Source organism: Agelaius tricolor, unplaced genomic scaffold (genome assembly GCF_023055355.1).
Source record: "Agelaius tricolor isolate 1412-34295 unplaced genomic scaffold, bAgeTri1.0.p SCAF_10, whole genome shotgun sequence".
NCBI lineage: Eukaryota > Metazoa > Chordata > Aves > Passeriformes > Icteridae > Agelaius > Agelaius tricolor.
The window spans coordinates 22,390,015-22,410,667 of record NW_027269270.1 but is presented as its reverse complement, the minus strand read 5'-3'; the positions used below and the strand labels follow the sequence as shown (position 1 = coordinate 22,410,667).

The window sequence follows — 20,653 nt, the reverse complement described above, 5'->3', positions numbered from 1 at the left end:
GTTGGCTTGTTCATTTTTCTTTATTTTTTTCTTTTCATTCTCTTTATAGTAATAGGTGTTTCAGTGGGATAACTTGACCTTATGAGACTGTTCCAAAGCATACTTCTCTGGAGGCAGTGGTAAATAGTTTTGATATATTATAAAAGAGCTTTGAGAAATTTTCAGGCTGTCTCATGACTGCTTGAGAAGGCAGACTTCTGCAACCTGTTAGGCAGCATCAATTGGTGAATTAAACTAGGAAGTTGGAAAGCAGAGAAGGTGTACAGAGGCTATATATTATGTTTCTGGCTTGATTCTATCATGTTTCTCACACTCATAAAATGGAGTTTTCAAAACTTCCACCACCAGCCCAACTGAGCAGGTGGAATGTGTGAGAGAACGGATTTCAAAGGAAGCAGAAGCAGTTTAGCAGCGAGAGCTCTTGCAAATCCCACCTTGGGTGCGAACCGCTCGGTGTTTCCCTTGGTGTGTTGGGAAAGTGCCCTGCTTTGAGCCAGCAGGGCCGGCAGTGAGCGCTGCTGCTGCTGCCTGGCCACAGAGCCCCACGGCTGCTGATGCGGCTGTGGAGGAGCAGCATCTCTGAAGGGAGGATGGCACAGGGTGACAGCTCTGCTCCAGGGTCCCCATCTGACAGCTGAGAGAGGGGCCTGGCTGCTTAGTGCTTTCCAATATAATCTTACATAGGAAATACCAAGCCCAACTCTTTCCATGGCCTTCTAGAGCTCCTGTAGCTCAAAGGAGTCACTGGACTCTGAATGTCCAGAGTTCTCTGCTCTGCTCAGAGCACTCTAGAAAAGAAGTCTCCAGCTTTAACCAGCTGCTTTTGTCTTTATGCTTTTCTTCTGGGGAACTTGTTTTTCCTGCAGGTAGATTTATGATGTACTTCAACCACTCAAAAGAGCATTCCTGCTTTTTGCCCTCTCTGTCTGCACCTAGCAAACCTCTCCCTGTTAATGACAGTCACACTACAGATTGACTTGGATCAATTTGCCAATAAGTAAATAGCCTTCTAAGTAAAGAGTAAATATGAATAAATAAATCAATATTAAATGGGGGAAGAGGCTTTCCTTTTGATGAGCTGGTTTTCTGCTTGGAAGGAAAATGTCTAGGAACAAGAATGCCCTTTGCTGCAGGAATGTAGTGGCCAGCTCAAATCACAATTCACTGTCAGCTTTCCTCCATGGATATTTCATACACTTGGAGCAGCCCAAAGGCTTTACAGTAAGTGAAAATTATGTTGATCAGAGAAATACCATAGCAAGCATTTGTTGCTATTGAAAACTACTAGACCATATTTCTTTGCTTAATGACACACATTAATCCTCTATTGAAATTTCTAGGGCTGTCCAAGCTGAATTTGGCTTTAAAGGCTTAAAATGCAATCCAAACTATAAAAAATGTAGCATTCTGACCAAAAAAAAAAGGAGCTGGAAAAAAGTCTCAGCAATGTTCTTTTGTTTTTCCATTTGCTGTTTAAACGACTAAGGATGTCATCTACAAGCTTTGAAATGGTTTCAAAAACATGGCATTTTTTAAATTGGTGACCAGAATATGAATATTATCCAAGTACCCACTGCTACTTCTGTTTTTAGTCCAGTTTCCTAATGAGATGAGTCTTATGTGTTCCTGCTGTCTATCTGTGTGCCTAATCATCTGCTCATCCATCTGCCAGTTCTCATCAGGAACTTTTGGGTCCACTGACCAGTCTCAACCAGATTTGAAAGAGAAACAAGAGCCTTGGAAATTAATGTAATTTTCCATGTTGCGTGAAAGTCAACACTGTCTACAGAAAGCCATTCAAGTGAACAGTAAAAAGGACTCCTTATTGGGGGATTAAACTAAATTAAGTTCTTTTCTACTTAAGAATGTAGCAGCATCAAGTTTTGGCGTGATTAGTTTCCTTCCATAAACATGACTCCAACTTAACAGGCAAAACACAGAGGGTAAGACCCCATTTAAGCACCTACAGGAGATATCAGGCCCTTCTGACCGGGGCATGTTGAAAGCTCTGCAACAAAAAATGGGTTTCACTACCTCATAGCAAGGTTAAGCCCTCAGCACAAGCTTTGGAGAGGGATGGTTAAGAGGTGTTAACAATAATGTTTTCCCTAATTATAGACTCTAGAAATCTAGGCTTCTTTAAGCTATTCTAAGTTTGCTTATTGGTTGATGGGAAGGAAATTCCCACACCATACTCCTGGATTCCCCACACTGTGTGGAGGCTGAATAGATCCTCTTGGAAGAAGGCATGTCAGAACAGAACAGGACAGAATAGCTCCAGTTGAAGAGACACACAGCTATCATCTCGACCAGCTGCCTATCAGGATCCTCCTGTAGCACCTGTGGAGACAGCTGAGCTCACACAGACTCCTTTCCAGCATCAAACATCTCATCAGGCTGGTTATTAGCCTCCCACCTACATGGTCCTTGACATTAGCAATAAACTGTTAATGAACTTCACAACGTAGATCTGTGCTGAACAACATTCAGTACATGGCTTCAGTGCAGGTCTTTTCATGCTTAGCTCTGTTAATGTGTTCAATATGCTATTTTCCAAATAATTCCAGACAGTTGTCCAAAAATAATACACAAATGATCCTTTTTCCTTTTTTCCCCAACAATTATTGCACAATTTGTCTAGAATAGCTCAGATGAATGGTAGATCATAAAGAAGTTTTGCTAAAATTCCTCAACTCTGTTCAGACAGCTGCACTGATACGTAAATGCTTTTCAGATAATAATGTGGCCTTTGTCTTTAGAGCAAATACGCAGAAGAAATCTCCATATTCATTGAAGAAACCTTGGGAAATAAGAAATATTGTTGCCCTGAGCTACTATTTGCCTTGCAAGTTTCTAAGGTGTTTCAATATGTTTTATTTTCTTTGTTTAATATGCTCAATATTCAAAGCATTTGGAAGATTGTTTCCACTACCGATATCTCCATTAATAATATTAATCTCATCTGTGCTCCAGGAAAGATCTCTGTGTCCCTGAAGAACATATGCTAAACAACCTGACATTTCCACTTGCAATGCACAGTAGACAGCCTTAGGCAAGCACTGGTGTATGAGCTGGATGGAGCTGAATACAATTCATATCAAATAAGCCAGGGGACAGAGCACAGAGAATTCCCATTTCCAAGAATTATCACCTGTTGGACTGCTTTGCTACAAAATATTGACAGTGGGAATGAGCATAAATGAAGAAACCTGCCCATGTTGGGAAAATTATTATACTTTTTTAAGGATAGGAGCCTGGTGCTACATTCTTTGAACTCTTACAATATTACTTATCAGGCTTTCATCAGTTTCTAGGTGGTTTCTAGGTGACATTATGTGTAGTTTGATCATATCAGCTCTAGTTTAAGCACAAGGTCAAGCTTTTGCATCTCAATGAGAAATAGGCATTTATCAGCCTCAATAGAATAGTGGCCATGTTTCTATCTCAGCATGTCTGTGTTTATTAAAATCAGTTTTCTGCCAGCAACAGAGTCAGTGGAACACTCTTGCTTTTGGATCTATGCCCCCTAAATCCCACCCCAGTATATGGAGGCTCCCTCCCTCAGCAGCTCCCCATGGGGAGGGGCAGCTGCAGGGTCTCTGGATCCGTGTCCCTGATGGCTGGAAAGCTCGAGGTTACTGCACTACTGGCTGCTGCTAAACAGAGCTTAAAAATGCTGAGTCCTCACTGCCTTTCCTTCAGTGCTGGGCTACTCTGGTCTCCCTTTTCTCTCCAGTCTACAGTTTTCATGAAAATTGAAGCAGTCCTTATCTTTGCCTGCTTTTCCTTTAAAAACAGTTGGAGTTGAATAATGGAGTCAAAATTTGCGAAGGATAAAAGGACAGTCAGGCAGATAGCAGGAACAGAGAAAATCAGTGCAAAAATGCTATTGAATGTGTTTGATGAAAATGTTTCAAATTCTAGCAAGTAGTTCTGACTGTCTTAGTTAAGGGGACTAATTTTAACTAATGTTTGTCTTCGTGCCAAATCCATAAATGCTTAGTGCCATGTCCATAAAAGAGGGTATGTTTCAAATGTAAACCAAAACCTAATCTTTAGAAGTTATTTCGGTCATAAAATCAAGCACAACAACATTAAGAAACAGAGATCACCTTATCCTCTTAAGAAACAATCAAAAGGCTTGAAAGTCTGGTCTGAGGCTGCTAGACCTGTGAGGTACAAATTAAAAGCTTGTCTTGGTAAATAATTACAAGCAGTTTAGCAGTTAAGTTGTTTTACTGTTTCATGTAACCACTTACACAAGGGACTGGGAAGGAATAATCACCTATCCAAGATCCCTTGCCTCTGACTGTTCATTAAAAGGTTCTGACTCAAATTTTTATGCTTATGTTTTTAACATGAAAAGTTAAGATCAGCGGGGTATGCTGTTTTCATTAACTGTTTCTTGAGAATTATAAGATAAATATCAGCTGCAGGTCGTGGATGGGCTTTCACTATGTCTGTGGTCAGCTGCTTGGATTACCTATGGTCATCTCCAAGTTTGCAATGATTAATCAGTTAAGCCAGCAACTCCTGTCTTTTCAGCTTTGACCTCAGTGAAGGAGCAAATGGCTGGTTTGTTCCCATTTTGGTTCAACAGAAATGAATAGAACTTAAAATTGTTGACTTTGGAGGAAAGTCAGGCAGAAATTAGCAAGAATCATCAGATTCCCTGGATATTTAGTGTTTCTTTCAAAACCTTCTCAATTATAAACCCTTCTAAAGGAGTACTCTGCTCTGATGAAGAGGGAAAAGGTCGGAGGAGGAGAGGCAAAGGCAGGAAAATGTCCTGATCGTGGACTGTATGTGAGAGATTGATTCATACTCCATTTGTCACTCCTTTCTCAATGAAACAATTCCAGGTCAATTTATCTTCTCCAGGAAGATGTTGCATATGAGCTGGCTGTGACAGCTATAGAGGAAAAATGTAAATGATGGCCTGGTTACATCAACTTATTTCCATGGAAGAGTAAGGAAATTTTGCAGTGATGTAACTGTACATATGAAACAGACAAAACAGGACACAACTTCCCGATAGCCACATGCAGCATTTTTTCAATAGATTGGACTTTCTTCCAGGTTCTCACACTTCATGCAGCTTTGTATGATAAGAAGGCAACATTTGGTCTTCAGACATTGAGCAGCTTTCCCTTAGGAGCACAGCAAACACTGGTCACTGCAACGTTATAGTACTTCTAAGGGGGCGTTGACCATTTAAATACACTTGCCAGACGGACTTAATTGCCATCAGAATTGGTGGCAATTCTCAGGGTTCAGCAACCCTGAGCAATGAAGTTAAAGTCTCCAGTAACTTCAAACTAAAAAAAAAAAAAAAAAAAAATCCAGTACATGGTTCAAACTGAAAGGGGAATTTGAGGGCACTGTCAGTTCTTTTTCAGTTCTTTTGGGGGATAAATTAAACAGTTCATTTAAAAAAATCTGTATGCTTTTTTAGTTTATATACTCCTTTAAAACAATTTTTTCCTCTTTTTAAATTTGATATGTGTTTTTTTTTTTTAATTTCAAAATATAGACTATCTTCCTTTTAAAATATCCTTATTATTTTTAACCTAAAATAGTTTCCCAAATTTCATTAATATTTTCTCCTTTTCCCTCTTATCATTAAGGGATATCATATGATTATTTTTTGACAAGATGACTTTTAGTGTATCTCTCCATCTCTGCTTTTCCCAGGACCCAATGGCAATTCAGCTTCACCTAAGGAGAAACTGTGTGTAAATTAAACCATTATTTCCACAAACATTGTAAAACAGATTTTCTCTTATTTACTCCATAACATTCTAGAATGTGAAAAACTATTTTGCTAACACTGTATACTAGAATCAAATGAGATTAAAATTATGTGACAATCTAATTAAACTAATTTGATCCATGCTTTTTATCCTTTCTATGTTATAAAGTGTCAAAAATCTTGAACAGACCTTTATTTGAATGAAACTGTACTTAGTCTGCTTAGAATTAATGACAAAGTGCTTTTTAGCTGGGATAACAAGAGAATTGGACCCAGTACAAAAATAACCCTTAATTTCATAGGTATTTTTAATCTGCATGATGTAACTTTCATTTTCAACACAATCCATTTACTTGTCCAAAAGATCATGGGATTGTTGTTGTTACATGACACCATTATTTTCCTTATAATAATTTGGTATACAAATGGCAGCCAAATTATTCTGTCTCTTTTCCAGATTGACAGATGAGAAACTGTTCCTTAATTTTGAAAGAGCAGCCTTAATGTGTTTCATAGTCTAATGGGAGATGGTGATGACTTTTTCAGCTGAATATGTCAAACTGATGGGTTCAGGCTGATGACCCTTAGGGACAAGAGATGCCAGCTCTAGCAGGGCACAGCACACTTACTGGCAAATATTAAAATAGGTAATGACTTTTTTTTTCACTCAGAATGGCCTCAGTGTGATGCATCTGATATTGTAACAGGCCAGAGAGCAGCTTGAGCAATTAACATATTTCTAACATGAAGTTTTCAGAAGTTGGTTCGACTCATTTTTACAGACGCAGCTGCAGTGAACCAGTTCTAACTATAGCTTGTAAATTAAATTGGTGTGCTGAGGTTAATAGATTAATGATTTTCTCATGAATGCAGTGTGTTGGGAAGGCACAAATATAAACCAAAGGGCAAGGAGGACATACCATAGTTGCATAAACAATGGAGGTGTTAAGACTTCATTAGTTTTTCTATACTAAGTGTGTGATAAGAAAAGTCCTGCGTCAGTGGAGAAAACAGGGACACATTAGGACTTGCTTTTCCAGTCAAGAGGAACCATGATTGCAGAAGAGCATACAAAGAACAAAAAGAGCCCCTTGGAAAAGAACAGTTATGATAAATACATTTTTGTATAAAGAATATTTTAATAAATTAAATTGCAGTAGTTACAGAAAAGGTTTTTAACAACTGCAAAAGCTGCCTGGTGGACTCCATATACTCCTCAGTGCTTTCAGAAGTTTGTAATGTTTTACTGAACCCAGTCAAATACCTTAGTATCATCTTGAGTGGAGACAATTAGAACACCACCTAAATTCTTTACATAAAAAGGCAGTCCTCTTTTTAAATTAAGTTTTTTAAAAATAAGGCAGGATTAGTATGGTATGTTGTGCTAGATCAATTGATACAAGCCAAAAAATAGAGAAAAATTTACTAGACTGTATTACTGAGTAAACTGCATTTCATTTGTTTTGTTACTGTAACCAAAGTTATTTTTCAAATGTATGGAAGAAGCAAAGAACAATCAATACTGAGGTAAAACCCTCCTCTGAATTCCATCTCTATCTGGCCTGAACCATAAACTGGATTCATGAACTATCATTCAATTTGAACATCTCCCTTGTTTACTGGACATGCATGGATAGATGGTAGGAATGTTTAAGACAAAACAATTAAACACTTAATAGCCAAATTCTAAAGACACATTTCAGCCTACAGATAGAGACTGCTTACACACCACTGCCTGCAACAACTCAGCCAGTATTTGGGGTGGTATCCCTGGATACACTGAGGTAAGGGTGGGTTGTTCCTCACCTGGGAAGTCCCATTAGCAGCAGATTTTCATAAACTGATTAGGTGAGCTGATTCAAGTTGAAATTTTCCTGTGTGTTTCCTAGTCTGCATGCCTAGGAAAGCCCTGAGAAGGAAATGACTGCTTTAAGGATTTCAACCCATCATTCACATGGATTGAATGAATTTCAGCCACTTCTCATGCAATGAACAGGAACATCGAGAGAGAACGGGTTGCACAAGAAAGCACTTAAAGACCTACTTGAGTGTAATTTAGCAGCCAAGGCTTTGTCTGAGATTGTAACCTCGCAGTCAGCAGCGGAGCATGGTGATAAGAGATGCTGGGGTTGTTAAGAATCAAAAGCACAAGCATGTGGGTAGGAAGATCCTGAAAGACAGGAGCAGGAGCAGTGCTGCCTGACTGCTGTCAAGTGGCTTTGAAACCTGTGTTGTCAGAGCTGCTTATCACACACAGGTATCTGTATATTCACTTAGCCTGACAAACTCCCAAATGCAGGATCACCCACAGCTGCATGGGAACCATGACAATGTGAGTTGTAATCTTGGGCTTTTCATTCTCTACGCAACACTGCCAGCTTCAGTCTGGAACTTTATTTTAGGAAATTGGAGAGGCCTTGAGAAGTCTGGGGTAAGGTCCACAGTTACACCATCAAATTGTCCTTGCAGATTGCACAGTAGTGATTTGGCAGTTCACACCAGTAGATTAAATCTATCCTGTAGGGTCATTCCCATGCACTCCTGTCAAATGTGCCAAATGGGGATCCCCTTGCAGGTATGGTTTTCCTTTCATGCTTTTCCCATGTGTAAATCCATAGCAATCAAACATGTAGGTGCTTAAATTGTTGACTAAGGTCCTGAATGCAGAACCACTAAGAGTAAAAATACTGGATTTTTTTTCTGGAAATTTAGCAGGCAAAAATGATGCCTGAAAATTAGAAAGCTTGAAGCTTTCTACAAGTTTATTCCATGTGTCACTGATAGTAGCCACAGAATCATGTAAAAGTATTGTTTCCTGCAAGGAGAAAAATCTAAACTCTGAGCTTTCTATGCTGAATGGGAGAAAGTATCTGGGGGATGAATATGCCCTTTCCCACCACCATATAAGCTGAACAGCTTGTCAGTTGGAATGTCTTAACATGGTTAGGCTTCTAAAGTAGAAGTCTTGCTCACTGATAAGGACTGCCATTATACTTTGTGTTTTCCTTAAAGACCTGTTCTCTGGTGTCACAAAATCATGCCAAAACTTCACTTTCTGTCCACAAAGCACATTTAGTCCTTGGCATTGTAAAGGCATTGTAAAGAAGAACTGGAAAGGTCTACTTGAATGAAGCTCAGATATAAAGCAAGTGTAAGTGTTAAAAAAATAATTGCTTTAAAGCTAGTGTCAGAATTTTGGGGCAGGAAGTGATTTATGGCTTTTAGTGGTTCAGATTTGCAATTTATAGAACAAAAGAAATCATTATAACTGTCAGAAAAGTGCATCATGAGAATAGGAGAGTGCTGAACCTCAAGCAAAGGTTTTCACTGCTGGACCTGCCCACTTCAAGCAAGTGTTCCTTAGCCAAAATGGAAGGGGATAGATTAAAACAAAGGGGATGGGGGGAGCTACTAAAATTCATAAAAATCAAGTTTTATTGGAAATTGCACCTGAAGGAGGTAGTTTAACAAATTTACCGACAAATTAGCAGGAATAAGTCACCACTGGCTATGTTAACAGACAAGTCAGTTGCACTGGTGTGCCACCTGTGAAGAACAAAGCAGAGATCTGCCTGCAGTATTTAAGTCAGGGATATTTCTGGGAGTTTCAGAGGCTGCTGCCTTCTCAGCAGGATGTGATTGATGGGAATGAGACAGGTAGCAATTGTCATTCTATTGCAAAAATTTCTTATCTGTAAGTTTATGAGCAAAACTGGAATTTGATGAATGTCAGGTCATGACACAAAAGCATTTCTTTCTTATCATTCTGGCTTTTAGAAACATACTTTCCAGCAACAGACAATTTGATTTGTGTGTTCTATTCTTGATTTGGTCAACTCATTCTGATGGCCAGAAATTTTATGAAAAACATGTTTCCCCACACTCTTTTGATTTCTGTGTGTCATGGTAACCAGTGGCAGTAAATAACAAAAATGTTCAAGCACTTTCAGAACCAGATTGTAGCTGGACAAGGGCCAATATAAGAGGGAGAGGAAGTTTTGCCATGACAATATAGCAACACGTAACACAAAAGATGTCCTTGAAACAAAGGGAAACAGTCAAAACAGGTGCAACAGCAGCTATTGAAACACAGACCTCTGAGGACTCTACATGTGAAGAAGAGCAGAACAAAGAAGGTACAAGAAGGCAAAGCCATTGCTGAGCTAAAGGTTCCTTCAGGAAGCTGGATGTCTTTTTCGCCTCAGAAAGTGAAGACAGTCCTCAGTAGTGCAGTAATGCACTGTATTTCTCACACAGACTGAGTGTAGAGAGGCCATGCTGAGGTTCCTGGGCAAGCACGGCTTCCCTTCTGGACAGCAGCCACTGTTTAACTCCTGCTCAGGGAAGATGGTCCCATTCCATCACACATGCCTTGCGTGCTCCTCAGCCATATTTCAGGAAGGACGACACTGCTTGAACCTCAAACAACGCCAGTACTTTCACACCTGCCTAGCAATACTGTAATACTGCCATGAATCACATAGCTATTTTTGGGCAAAGTGAAATTTCAGAGACAGTGAAACAGGGATCAAGGGTGTCTCTGTGCTCTACATCAGCATTGCTCCAGAACTGGTCTGGGGAGCAGACCTTGACTGTCTGGTCATTGGTGGTAGCTGCAATGTTCTGGCACTCCAAGTGATGCAGCAAAAGTCAGTCTGGGAGGACAGCAAGCCTGTTCTCTGGCCAAAAGGAGACACACACAAAGGAGTAGTCAGGCTCTGGTTCTTGCAGTAAAGTGGGAGCTGTGGTGAGAGAAGCCACATCAGGGTGTCAGCTGGAGGTCACAGCACTGCCAGATTAGCAGATTAGTGCCAGCTGTACCATAGCTCAAGATGAGTCCTGCATTCTGTTGCAAACTTAGAAAGATGGAAATGAAGACTTTTCTGCAAAGTGATGGTACTGTAATCCATTATCAAAAAGCACTGTGATGGTAAGTCCTAGAGATAAGGCACCTGCTTGTTATCTGAATCTGAGAGGCACCTAAGAATGCCAGGTATGAGCAGAGAGTTACTCATAAACCTTTTTTTAATTAAGGGGATAATAATTTGATCTGGAATTAATGTTTGGCAGCAAGCTGTGTGGCTTGGGAAGCACTTTGGAATTCACACCTTCAAGTGTTTGATTGCTGCAGAGGAGCCTGCTTTTTTGGCATGCAGCATGTATTTGGTGTGTGAAGAAATACAGAGCATTTTGACCTTGAGGCAATTAATCTTTTCTGAGCACGTGGATTTTGAATAGACATAGACATAATAAGAGTTTTTAAATTACAGAAGATGTGCTCAATCTTTCCATCAGTATATAGATGGAAGAAAATGTGGGAAGGATCTCTGGGGGAGAGAAAAGCGCTCTTACTTTCTAAAAAAAAAAAGCACCTCCCATGTTTGAGAAGAGGTGGATGCTTTGAATCTCAGCTCTTCTCAGTTTGTTGCAAACTGATGTTAGAGACTGGAATGAGCAAGGAGAGTTCTGCTGATAGTGTTTTGTCCTTGAATCATATATACAGATACAGCAAAAAGCAACCCAGGTATCAACTATAGTGTCACTTTAGAGAAGGATTTGGAGTTACATTTTCACCTTTTCCAGAGAAAGTTTCTATGTACTGCATTTACCAAAGGGAATTTTCAAATAAAATTTCTAATAAGTTATAATGCAATTATGTTATTTGATTTATCAGCACTGAATTCAGACTTACTCTGTGTTGGGGCTATGTTTTATACCACACACATGAGAGGCTTGCCGTGATTTCAAATGTGAGCTGAAAAGAAAACAAATGCAAACATTAAAAACAGGACATTGCAGATAAATAAATACTAATTGAAGTCAATACACATAGATTAATTTGCACCAAATCAAGATCCAGACCATGCTCTGAAGAGCCATAAATGGGAAAATAAATAGACATCAACCCTTTTTTTCCCAAAACTACCTTTCTGAGAATAATCACAGTACCTAAATGCTCTTAATTTAAGCATTCACTGGAGGATGTTACAGGTAAGTGCTCATAATACACAGTAGGTGTTTCCCTGGGGGCCATGATAGTTTGCATAATGTGCTAGCTATTTCTTTTCCAGTACTGTGATGGCAGAAAACTGTTACAGTAAGACTAACTCTAATGTGAATTTTCATAAATGTCTTTTGCTAACAAGAGATATTAAGTTCCACGTTTCACAGGTTAAAATAATACAAAACTGCCAGTACAGTCACTGCTCCTCCAATTTCTTTTTTATTATTAATTTTTTTATGTTCTATTCTATTTATAGATGGAGAAGTGGAGAGCCCCACAGCTGGAGCAGATGTGGCTGTTATTGGAGGTGAGTAGCAGCACCATAAGAATTAAAACAGCAGGTTTGTTGATTTCTTGCATTCTGCAAAACCCCTACTTCCCTGACAAGACAACAGGAGCGGCACAATTAGAGTTAATTAGGCCAGTGGGAAATCTGCTCCCAGAGGGGCTATTGGCAAGATAACAAGATGAGATAATGAGCACAAACCATATACTGAGCAGCATCACCCCCATCCATTCCCCATTTTAGGACAAAATACCAAGCAGTCCAGCAGAAAAGTCAGTCTCTGATTTCCCTCCGTATTCACTGGATCAAGCTTGTCCTTTAGCACAGAACTGGTGCAGCACCTTTGATATGAGGGATGTTAGCTTATACCAGCTGACCCTTTATTGTTGCAGAATTCACCACTCTATTTCCTGGTGTTCCATTAAAGCTCTCTCATGCATTTAAACTAAATACAGTTGTCAGAATAAATGAGCAAAGTTACGTTCACGGAGTGAACCTGTCTTTTTATTTTTATTGTGTTTGTTCATTTCCATGCTAACACACTAATTTCAGTCATTCACAAGGGGCTATACCAATCATTAGTGCAAATTGGTGAGGTTCTGCTATATTTCCCTCAGGTCCCATCTCCTGTAACTTTAATTTCAGCTTTCTATGAACAAGTAGCAGGTAAATTGATTTGTACTTAGTCCCCTAGGCTTATTAATATTGTGCTACATCTAAAGCCTGTTAGAGCCTCTTGTGTCAAGGGATACCACTGAGGTCCTAAAAATTGATGAAGCCTATGGTGCAACCATGATATTATTTTCAACTTGAAGTTCTTTGTATAAGCGATTTCATTTCTGCTAGCAGTAACTTTACCTTGCAGAACCAAGCACCATGAAATCTGGGGGATAATGTTAAGGCATTATATATACTATATCTTTAAAGACAGAGTTATAATCTTTATTTAGCCTGCTAATATTCTGTCTGTTCCTATGGTTTTATGCCAGTAGGGTATCCACACTCACTTTACTGATGCTGATAAACCTAAAGCTTTGAAAACCTAAAGCTTTTTTAAAACCTAAAGATACCCACTCTTGCCACTTATCTTGAATATAAGAAGCAGAAAAGAGGTACTCTCCACCTTCCCCTCCTTGTCTCTGCAAAGTAGTATGCATTTCCAGGAAGGAATTCTTATGAGAAAACATAAAATTCACTTCTAGAAAAAATGACCCCCCACACACTGACAGCAGAGGAATGTTCTGTTCAAGTTCTTTTTATTGTGTATTTCTTTAATATTTGGCTTATTCCTGGATTCATATGAATATAGAATCAGCTCAGTATCATGTACTCATACAGAATCACAGTAAAAACATTTATAAGCACATCCTGGATCCATGCAAAAAATCATGTTAAAAAAATTAAAAGTCACACAAGTTGAATAAACTTCAAAATACTTAATTTTGTCAGAATTTTTAAGTCAATAATTTGATCTGGGAGGAAAGGGATAGAGTTTGTAGGTCTTTTAAGAATGGACTTGTCATGAACTTGTCTCTTTTATGGACTTCTACCTTTCACAATGGAAAAGGATCCTGAATTTACTTTTTTTCACTAGGAGTGTTTCCATTCACCATTTAGTCCTATGCACATTGAGGTCATCTATTGAAATTTTTGTCCAGTCAACACATAGCTGGAAATTAGTTCAGGAGACAAGAAAGATCTACCCAGAACCTCTTCCTTCTGCCAGGTGTCACTTTCACATCCATTACAATCAAACTTTCTTAATTAGAGCACAGAATGAAATGGCAGCTTGCAAATACAGAGCAGTTCCAGTCACACAGCTCCTGCTATTTGTTGAATGTCCCCTATGAAATGCTCAGTGCCCTGAACATTTCCTGAAATTGAGAACACTTGAGAAGGCAGTGTTGGGTTGTCTGCAGCACCCCCCACCCCGGGTTTATGTTACTTACCAGAAGGATGAAAGAAACCTATTGGTTTTCCTTTATGTTCTTTTATTTCTCCTCATTCTGAAATGAACTTTTAGCTCCAATATGTTCAATCAAATCAAGCCATTGATTTAAAAGAAAGCTAGTGAGAATTTTTCCAGTATTCCTACAGTATCTACATCCCATCTTGTTTTTGCAGCACGTTCTGACTCTGGCCACTGCAGCATACAAACCCTTATGACACATGGGCTTTTCCCTACCCAGCGACTCAGGTCATGATGTCTTGCTGTGCAACACTTCTCATAGTTTACCACTGGTGATAGATTTAAGTGGTTTCTTTCCCCTAGGTGTGATTGCTGCCGTGGTATTCGTCCTCATTTGCCTGCTGGTGGTGATGGTGCGCTACATGTACAGGCACAAGGGCACCTACCACACCAACGAGGCCAAGGGAACCGAGTTCGCCGAGAGCGCCGACGCCGCTCTGAAAAACGACCCCGCTCTCCAGGAAGCAGTGGATGAGAGCAAGAAGGAATATTTCATCTGAGAGGCAAGGATTTCCATGGAGACTTCCCCGAGGGAATCAATCAGAAATGTAACATCAACAGAAGTACTAAGAGGTGGATAATACGAGGATACAGGCGAGCATCCTAATTGAAAAGTATCTCTCTACTTTTTTTTTGCCACTGGGTTGTTTCTTTTCCTCTAGCAGTGAAGAACTAAATGCCAGATACTTGCCTGTTGATTTTATTAGCAACACAGCTGGTCACAGTTGAAATCAATATCAGATAAGAAGAAACAAAATCTCAGTATGAGTGATACACCAAAACCAGATAAAGATAGCAAATGTCAAGCCTTGACATTTGGTGAAAATAGCAGATGCCAAATGAAAACATCCTCTTAGAGTTAATGATGCATCCTATTCTGATATGATGAAGAACTACCTGAAATTGAATTTTAAATGGTAACAGAACAAACATTAAACTAGATAAAGATGATCTAGCTTGAAAAAAAATAAATCTATAGCCCAGATATCCCCGCCCATCCCCTTAAATGTGCATTTTTATTGGCACAGGGGAGTTTATGTTGGTTTATGGGAGGGATTTACACTGGGATTTCTTTTTTTAATATTTGAATTTTATACATACATAAAAATCAAAGACACTTCAAAGAAATAAAACTCTTGGAAAACATGGAAAAGGTAAGAGTGAAGGATTTATTACTGACTTTCTCTGCATGGCAGCTTGAGAACTGCGAAATGTTGGAATTTACAATATAGTATACAATAGTCAGTAGATATACAAATATGATTCCAATTAGTCTGTAGGTTTTCTGCACACATGCATAAATAGATAGATATTAAAAGATAAAGCATCCTGGTTTGAGCAGGCCTTTTGAAACAATGGAGCTCAGCTATATTTTTTTCATGTAAGATATTTTTGCCTGAATATTTATTTATTTATTTTGCATTAGAAAATTCTCTGAGTGCCCACCAGCAGGATTGTAGATTTTTGCAGGGAGAGGAATTCAGTTCTGGTGCAGATATGAGTACATCTTTCACAAATGCAACTTTATGACTGTCACTATAAAGAAGCTTGTTCATCTGCATCCCACTGGCTTTATTTCTCACTCTGTATGGCTTCTGTGTATCCTTTGCAGTGTGCTAGACCAGAGAATTACACTGACATCAATGCTTTATTATAAATAAATAAATAAATAAATAGAATATTCTTGGTGGGTCACATGAAAAGATCTTATTCCTCACCTGAGAATCAACAGTGATGAGTTTCTTTACCCCAGTAAGTTGGCTTCCTAATTGAAGCCCACAATTACCTCCAGAAATAGGATAATTGTTCTCTGCACCTGCTCATCCACAGCTGTCATGGTGCCCTGGACTACTGAAAATAGAGGTGGAGAAATGCAAGATAACAAACAAGATACTGATGAGCTTTGCTCAAGTTGATAAATTTTTTCCTATGCTTTGATCTATATATGTGTGTACATATATATAAAGTCATCTACAGCTGTCCTTTCAAGACACTGTTGCTGATCACTTGTGCTCGCTTCTTGGCACCAAAGCTTGGGAAGCTCCTGGACTCTGGTGTTCATTACTGACATTGGCCTCAAAAATGCTGTAAGAGATCTGAGCAAGGTAAGACTCTGAGGACCCAGCTGAAGAAACAAGATATTTTTGTCTTTCAATCACAGTCTGAGTTCTTGGTCAGTACTTGAAGAAGATGGACTCTGAATTGTTTTTAGAATCCCAGTACCTTTAATTTTGAATCTTAAATCCACATGTGTTAGCATTTTAACCAAAGAATGTGAAACTCGTGCCAAATTTATTAAATGCTTAAGATACTTTCTGTAACATACCATTGCAGAACCACATTTTATTCCATGGCTAGTGCAGTAGAAAATGCACAAAACACAGATCTGAAATTTTTGATATTATGCACCTGTCTCCTTCTTAGACCCATTAATATTTTAATCATTTTAACATATTAATAATTTTTAAATCATTTTACTTCTGAAATAGGAACTATTTTATTTCTCTAGGACAAGTGTTAGAAAAAAAAATCACTGATCTTAACTGTAAGACTGAGTTTATAAAACTGAAGACCCTTGATCCTCCAGTTCAATAAAAATGCAAATATTTCCTTCGGGAAAAAGATAACTGGAGTGACTTGAGCTCTGCTGCATCTCCCACAAAAAGTATGGGAGCACCAAAGAATTTTCCTCCAGCCCTAGCAGGACCTATAGAGGATGACCAGCCTTTTGTCCTCTTTCATTCATTCAGAACATGTAACATTATCATAACTGTTAAAGAAAATTGACTTTACAGAAAAGTGTGATGGACATAGGGAATAAATTCCTGCCTCTCCTCAGTCATGAAATTCTGGCTTTTGCAAGTTGAGCTTGCAGATTTTAATTAGACACCTGTGTCGTACCTGTTACACACGGGAACCTGACTTTGTGTTTCATTTGGTGTGGGTGTGAGCTTTTAAATTATGATTTAGACAAAATGTCACACTGGAATTGTAGAGGCCAGATTTTCTGTTGTTATAGCATGAGCTCAGAGGAGCTCAGGCAATTCTTACCAGGTCAGTCAACTTCAGACTTTGTGTCATAGCTTCCCTTAAATCTCAACTGAATGCAATTTCTGCTCTCTGACTATATCTCTTCTTTGTAGCTTAGTTAACAATCTTTATCCCATTTTCCCTATTTATCTAGGCTGACAAACAGTCCAAGCATTCAGGAACAGCTTCCCTGTTGGTAACAAGCCCAACAAGAATAGTTGGGCAGCAGCATTTCTGTCATGAGCTGTGGTTTCAGTGACTTTATTTCTTCACTGTGTCCTTCTGGGTTTCAGGGCCCTGTGTATTTAGAAATTACTCAAGCGCACTCAACAGAGAGAAGAAATGGTTTGTGGAGATTTTCTGTTTCTTTGTTTTCTTCAGGAAAAACTTGGTTTTATAATGAAGAAATCTCATGATATCAGGTGACTGGCACATTCTCATGGCCTCATCCTGCTGTTCTTTACTCATACAATAACTCTACTGTCTTGAGTCATTCAATTTAGTTGTGAAAAGAGTGCATTACAAACTCCCTATAACTTTAACAACTAATTAGCAAAACATCCCTCTGCAAGCAGCATGCTGTGCTAAAACAAACGTTGTGTACAGCTCTGACACATCTCAGTTGGCAGCCATAGCTTTTCATCACTGATGGTTAAATGATTTTTACAGTTCGCTTCCTGAATAGAATAATTAATGAAACAGATTTTTCTTCCCCCACATGTGGGGTCCCTCTAATGCTGTGGCCTGTTGTCCTGCAGCTCTTTGGTGCCTCATTTTCTCAGCTGTGGCTGCTGTTCTTGCTTGCACTCCCTCAGCTCCCATCTGGATCCCTACTGCCTTCTCTATGGCAAAGGATTAGTCTTTACTTATGGAGTTATTTACCTGTTTTTATCTATGAAGTTGCTCTGCTCCTCTGTGCTAGCAAATAAAAATTTTCAGAAAGGTTTTAGGTTTGGATTGCCAATCCAACATCAAATTTGAGCAAATGTGACTAATCTGACCCAAGACACATTTACAGAGTGATCACATATGCCACATTTTTACAGACAACAGGTCTGAAAATAGCATTGTAAGTTCTATAGTTGTGAAATATAGTGCTATAAATCTGCTATAACATCTCCAATGTTTCTCCCTAAACAAGGCATCATTATGATGATCCCTCAAGCCACTAGATTTTGTCCTCATGCCTTAATGCCCTGTGAAAACTTGTTGAATCCCACTTTGCATAGGAAGTCACAGGTCCACATTTACAAGTATAAGTCATTTTTTCAATGATGTATGGGAAAGCAGTGCACCAAAATGACCAATATTTGCTGAAGTTGGCAGGCAGAAAATAAATATAATCCTGTAGGAACACTTGATATTTTTTTTAAGATATATGGAAATTACAAACATTAAACATAGTATTTCTGGTGACATTAGTGAGCTTTAAGAGCGGGTTCATGAAGCTTTCAAATTCTTTCACTGATAAAAATAATCCCTTGCAAAGGGAAATTAATCTCCTTTAAACCATTTCTTTTTGTCAGTCTTTGAAAAAAGTTTTCACAGATTCAGTATTCTGACATTCCGTCTTAACATCTCGAGCTCAATTTCTTCAATAACTTTATGAGCATAACTGACAGTTCCTCCCTGCACAAAAATGACTGTTTGCCCATCTCAGCCTCTGAAGCATCATTACAGTTCAGCAGAGTAATTCTGTCCAAAAGAAGTCAGTCCCAATTGTGTGTCTGGCCAACCAGACCAGGGACCTGGTGTGCATTTTTCTGGGGCTTGGCCTCTATTGTTCCAGGTTTTCCCCAGTTCCAATATGCCACTGCACATTAATACCTGAGGAGAATTTAGTCAGCCACTTGTCAAGAAAACAAGATGTGTAATTTTTTTTCTTTTTAGAATACCAAGACCAAATCACTTTAGGATACTATTAAAAATAGGACTATGGGATTTCTCAGAACATCAAGTTTTCTCTTAAATGAAATCTAGGGATCACAGGGAAACACCAGTACATGGAAATAAAAAGGACTATTTTCTTTCAACAAGGAATGTAGACAAAGTGCTGAAACATTTATAGTCCCAGGATAACCAGAAAAGGACTGCACTAGTTAAAGCCTGCACAAATTCCTTACAGAACAGAGGAAACACTGAGACAAGATGCTGAGAAAATCAGTAAAAAGGTGCAGAGCAAGAGAAGGTAATCTGATGCCAATAGGGATGGAGAGAAGTTTTTCTTCAAACAAAATAGATATTGCTGTTTGGATAAATCAGTGTATTTGCTCACTGTAACTGCTGACAACAAATTTCTTTGAATTTTATGAGATGTTTTCTTTGAATTAAATGAGATGTTTGGATACTTGTGTGTGCAAGTCCAATCAAAAAATGATGGTACATACACACTAACAGGACACTCCCATTAAATGTATTAAAAGATGTTTATTGCATTTTCTAAAATCTCTCATTCTTCACATAAGAAAGCTTTGTATGTTTAGAAAGTGCAGAAGCCTCACAGCAGCAGCTCAGGACAGAATACTAAATACTTGAACAAGCAATGGACCCACATCTAATGTCTGGAAATTTGGGTAAATAAAGGAAGACAACAATACCAAAATAAAACATAGATGGTGAGCAAAAATTCCAACCATATTACAAAGAAGTTAGATATTTGTTGTAATAGAGAGCCTTCTCTAATTAAAGACAGTAGTATTGTAAGTGAATTTAAATAGGGAATCTATTTTATGTGCGCATTCCCTGTGTGGTTGGGACAGAATCCCACTGCATTCAGTGGGACAAGCATTTTATTGATCATATTTATCCTCCGTGCAAAAAAATTGTATTTCCACACAGGTCAGAAAGAAACACATTAAATCAAAATGCAATCTTTATAAGTGCTGATCTTTCAGCATAACTTCTTTACGCCTTTTCTGTTGTTTCAAACTGTATGTATGATGGAAAATATCTGATATGTTGTACTAAAGTCTGTTTGGATTGCAGCATTGCTATGAAAAGAACGGGAAAAAAGAGCATCCAAAGCTTACTGCTGATTTTATGTTAAAGCTGACTATAATGTTTGTATTTACCAAAGCTATTAATACACTGATGGTGTAAATCTACTATATTTTGAATGGAAAGAAAATGAAGAAATTAATAACTTTATAATTAAAGTTCTAATTTTCAGCATTTAAAAGGCTCTTGTCGTATTTGTCTTCCTTTTCAAAACATCATAAACTTTTAGAATTGCCAATTATGTTACTTTCATGTGAATGGAGATCAAAAAGGAATAGTCAGCTAGAATTTTCCTTAATAGAGCATACAAACTGTAAAAGATATACTGCTGGTGTTTGCCTTAAAAGCCAGAGAAGCTTTTGATAGATCTAAGAAGGAGTCAACCTTCAAATGAGAAGTCAAACAATTGTTCTCTCTGAAGAAACATTACCCTGTGGATGTCGGTGTGGACCTGTGCACTGCTCTGTGATCTAAAGCATGGTATTCTTAAAAATTCTGGACAGATTATAAACATCTAATGGCTGTTTGCTGTTGGCTGACCTGCCTTCCACCCAGCTGGTACCAAATGTGAATACTTCTGCTTTGTTCTTCATGCTTTCCATTCAAATTATCTTC

General features: G+C 38.5%; 1 protein-coding gene across 1 annotated transcript in view; it reads left to right on the top strand.

Moving 5' to 3' along the window:
* Positions 1-20,210, top strand: part of GYPC (glycophorin C (Gerbich blood group)) — a 33,404-nt gene extending 13,194 nt beyond the window's left edge. The window contains exons 2-3 of the mRNA XM_071435221.1: positions 12,013-12,063; positions 14,315-20,210. Of these exons, the coding sequence (XP_071291322.1) occupies positions 12,013-12,063; positions 14,315-14,511 (248 nt within the window). The 3' untranslated portion in view covers positions 14,512-20,210. The remainder of the gene's footprint in view (positions 1-12,012; positions 12,064-14,314) is intronic.
* Positions 20,211-20,653: the final 443 nt, after the last annotated feature.